Here is a 2046-nt window from a genome sequence, read left to right on the forward strand (position 1 = left end):
AAGGTGAGATCGATAAACGCACAAAAAACTTTCAATATGTTACTTAACCTTAACAGAAAGTACAAATTTTATTTGATTGGATTGATGGAGCCTTGGCAAGATATTAACAAGCTTGAAGAGTATAGAAGAAAGCCGGAGATTCCTTCTGCTTATGCAAACATGAATGGCAGGATATGGGCATTGTTGATGAGGATATTGATGTAGACATTATTATGTATATGGAACAATAAATGACTCTAAAGTTGTTTCATAGAAGTCTAGGGAAGGAATTGATTGTTACACTTGTATATGTGAAATGTGATGCAGTAGAGAGAATTGAATTGTGGGACTCTATGTATCATTTAGCTTTTGATATGGAATATCCTTGGCTTGTAGGAGGTGATTTCAATGTCATTCTATCGAAGGAAGAAAAGTATGGTGGCCTTCCAGTTTACCTGAGTGAAGTTGAAGACTTTGCTCATTGTATGATCTTGGATTCAAAGGGAGTCTTTATGCATGGTAGAATGGGAGGTCGGATATTGACTACATATTCAAGAGACTAGACAAGTTCTTGACTAATCAACAATTCCAAGATTTATTCCCAGCTTTGGAGGTTAAGCATTTGATCAAGTATGGGTCAGACCCTGCTCCTCTCTTATTCTCATGTAATGTAAATATTGTACAAGTTAGGAAATCATTCAAGTTTCTTAACTTCTGGACAAGGCATGAATCTTTCTTGAAGGTGGTTTAGGAGAATTGGCACTCTGATTGTATGGGCAATCCATTCATAGTGTTTCAAAATAAGATGAAGAAGGTGAATATAGCATTGGCAATTGGAGCAAAGAAACATTTGGTGATATTTTCAAACAAATTGCTGCCTTAGAAGATGTGATCAATGTTCATGAGATAGAGTTTGAGCTTCATCCAACAACTCAAAATAGAGCCCAAATTGCATAAAGTGGAGGTTGATCTTACCAGGTACTACCATCTAGAAGAGGAACTTTGGAGGAAAAAAGCAGGCATGCAGTGGTTCAAAGATAGAGATAGGAACATTAAGTACTTTCATGCTCATGTCAAAGAAAAGAGGAAGAGGTTGCAGGTGTCCAGAATTCTTGATAATAATGGTAATTTGATTGATTCACAGGAAGAGATACCTAAGGAGGCAATGGATTTCTTTCAAGCTCAATTCACTGAGGAGAGGATTCCAACAGATTTTGACATAGTGAAACATGTTCCTAAAATGGGCACTGATGAACAAAATTCTAGACTGTGGGCAGAACCAGGAGGAAGTCAAGCTTGCAGTTTTTGGCTTGAATGGGGAAGGTACCAGTGGTCCTAATGGATTCACTGGATAGTTTTATCAATCTAACTGGGTTATTATCGGTAATGATGTGTTGAATATGGTTAGGGCATTCAATTTGGTGTTGATCTTCCAAAATTCATTACACACACAAATCTTCTATTGTTACCTAAGAAGAAGAATGTTGCAACTTTCTTAGATATGAGGCCAATTAGTTTGAGCAATTTCTCAAACAAGTTCATCTCTAGGGGTGATTCGTGAGAGATTGGTGGACTTGTTTCCTACTCTCATTTCTCCAAATCAAGTATGCTTTGTAAAAGGAAGGAGTATTGTGGAGAACATATTATTAATACAGGAGATTATCACTGACATAAGGAAGAGAGGCAAGCCATCCAATATAGTGATAAAATTAGATATGGCCAAAGCATATGATAGGGTTTCATGGTTGTTTTTGACAAAAGTGTTGAGACAGATGGGATTTGGGGAAATATTCATTGATATAGTATTCAGGTTAGTTTCAAACAATTGGTATTCAGTACTATTAAATGGTCAGCCAAATGGTTTCTTCAAATATTCAAGGGATGTAAAGCAAAGAGATTCATTGTCTCATATATTATTTATATTGGTTGCAGAGGTGCTTGGTAGGGCGTTGGATGCTTTATTTGATAACCCTAATTTCATAGGGTTTGGAATGCCAAATGGAGTCAGAACATTAATTATCTCTAATACTCTGATGACACTATCATTTTCAGTTCTTCTCACTATGG

The 2046-nt window shown here is 36.5% G+C and overlaps 1 protein-coding gene across 1 annotated transcript; it reads left to right on the plus strand.

The window, feature by feature from the left end:
- The first annotated feature begins 230 nt into the window (after nucleotides 1-230).
- Nucleotides 231-1318, plus strand: LOC138875044 (uncharacterized). Its single transcript, XM_070153853.1, has 3 exons — nucleotides 231-498; nucleotides 585-721; nucleotides 890-1318. Exons 1-3 carry the CDS (start codon nucleotides 231-233, stop codon nucleotides 1316-1318), a joined length of 834 nt encoding a protein of 277 aa, XP_070009954.1.
- Nucleotides 1319-2046: the final 728 nt, after the last annotated feature.

This window comes from Nicotiana sylvestris, chromosome 8, assembly GCF_000393655.2.
Source record: "Nicotiana sylvestris chromosome 8, ASM39365v2, whole genome shotgun sequence".
NCBI lineage: Eukaryota > Viridiplantae > Streptophyta > Magnoliopsida > Solanales > Solanaceae > Nicotiana > Nicotiana sylvestris.

Bases quoted from the DNA above. Each gene is read 5' to 3' on its own strand.
- LOC138875044 (XM_070153853.1), top strand. From the start codon at position 231: ATGACTCTAAAGTTGTTTCATAGAAGTCTAGGGAAGGAATTGATTGTT. The intron at 499-584 runs GTAGAATGGGAG...ATTTATTCCCAG, and splicing joins AAAGGGAGTCTTTATGCATG to CTTTGGAGGTTAAGCATTTG. The intron at 722-889 runs GTGGTTTAGGAG...TTCATGAGATAG, and splicing joins GGCATGAATCTTTCTTGAAG to AGTTTGAGCTTCATCCAACA.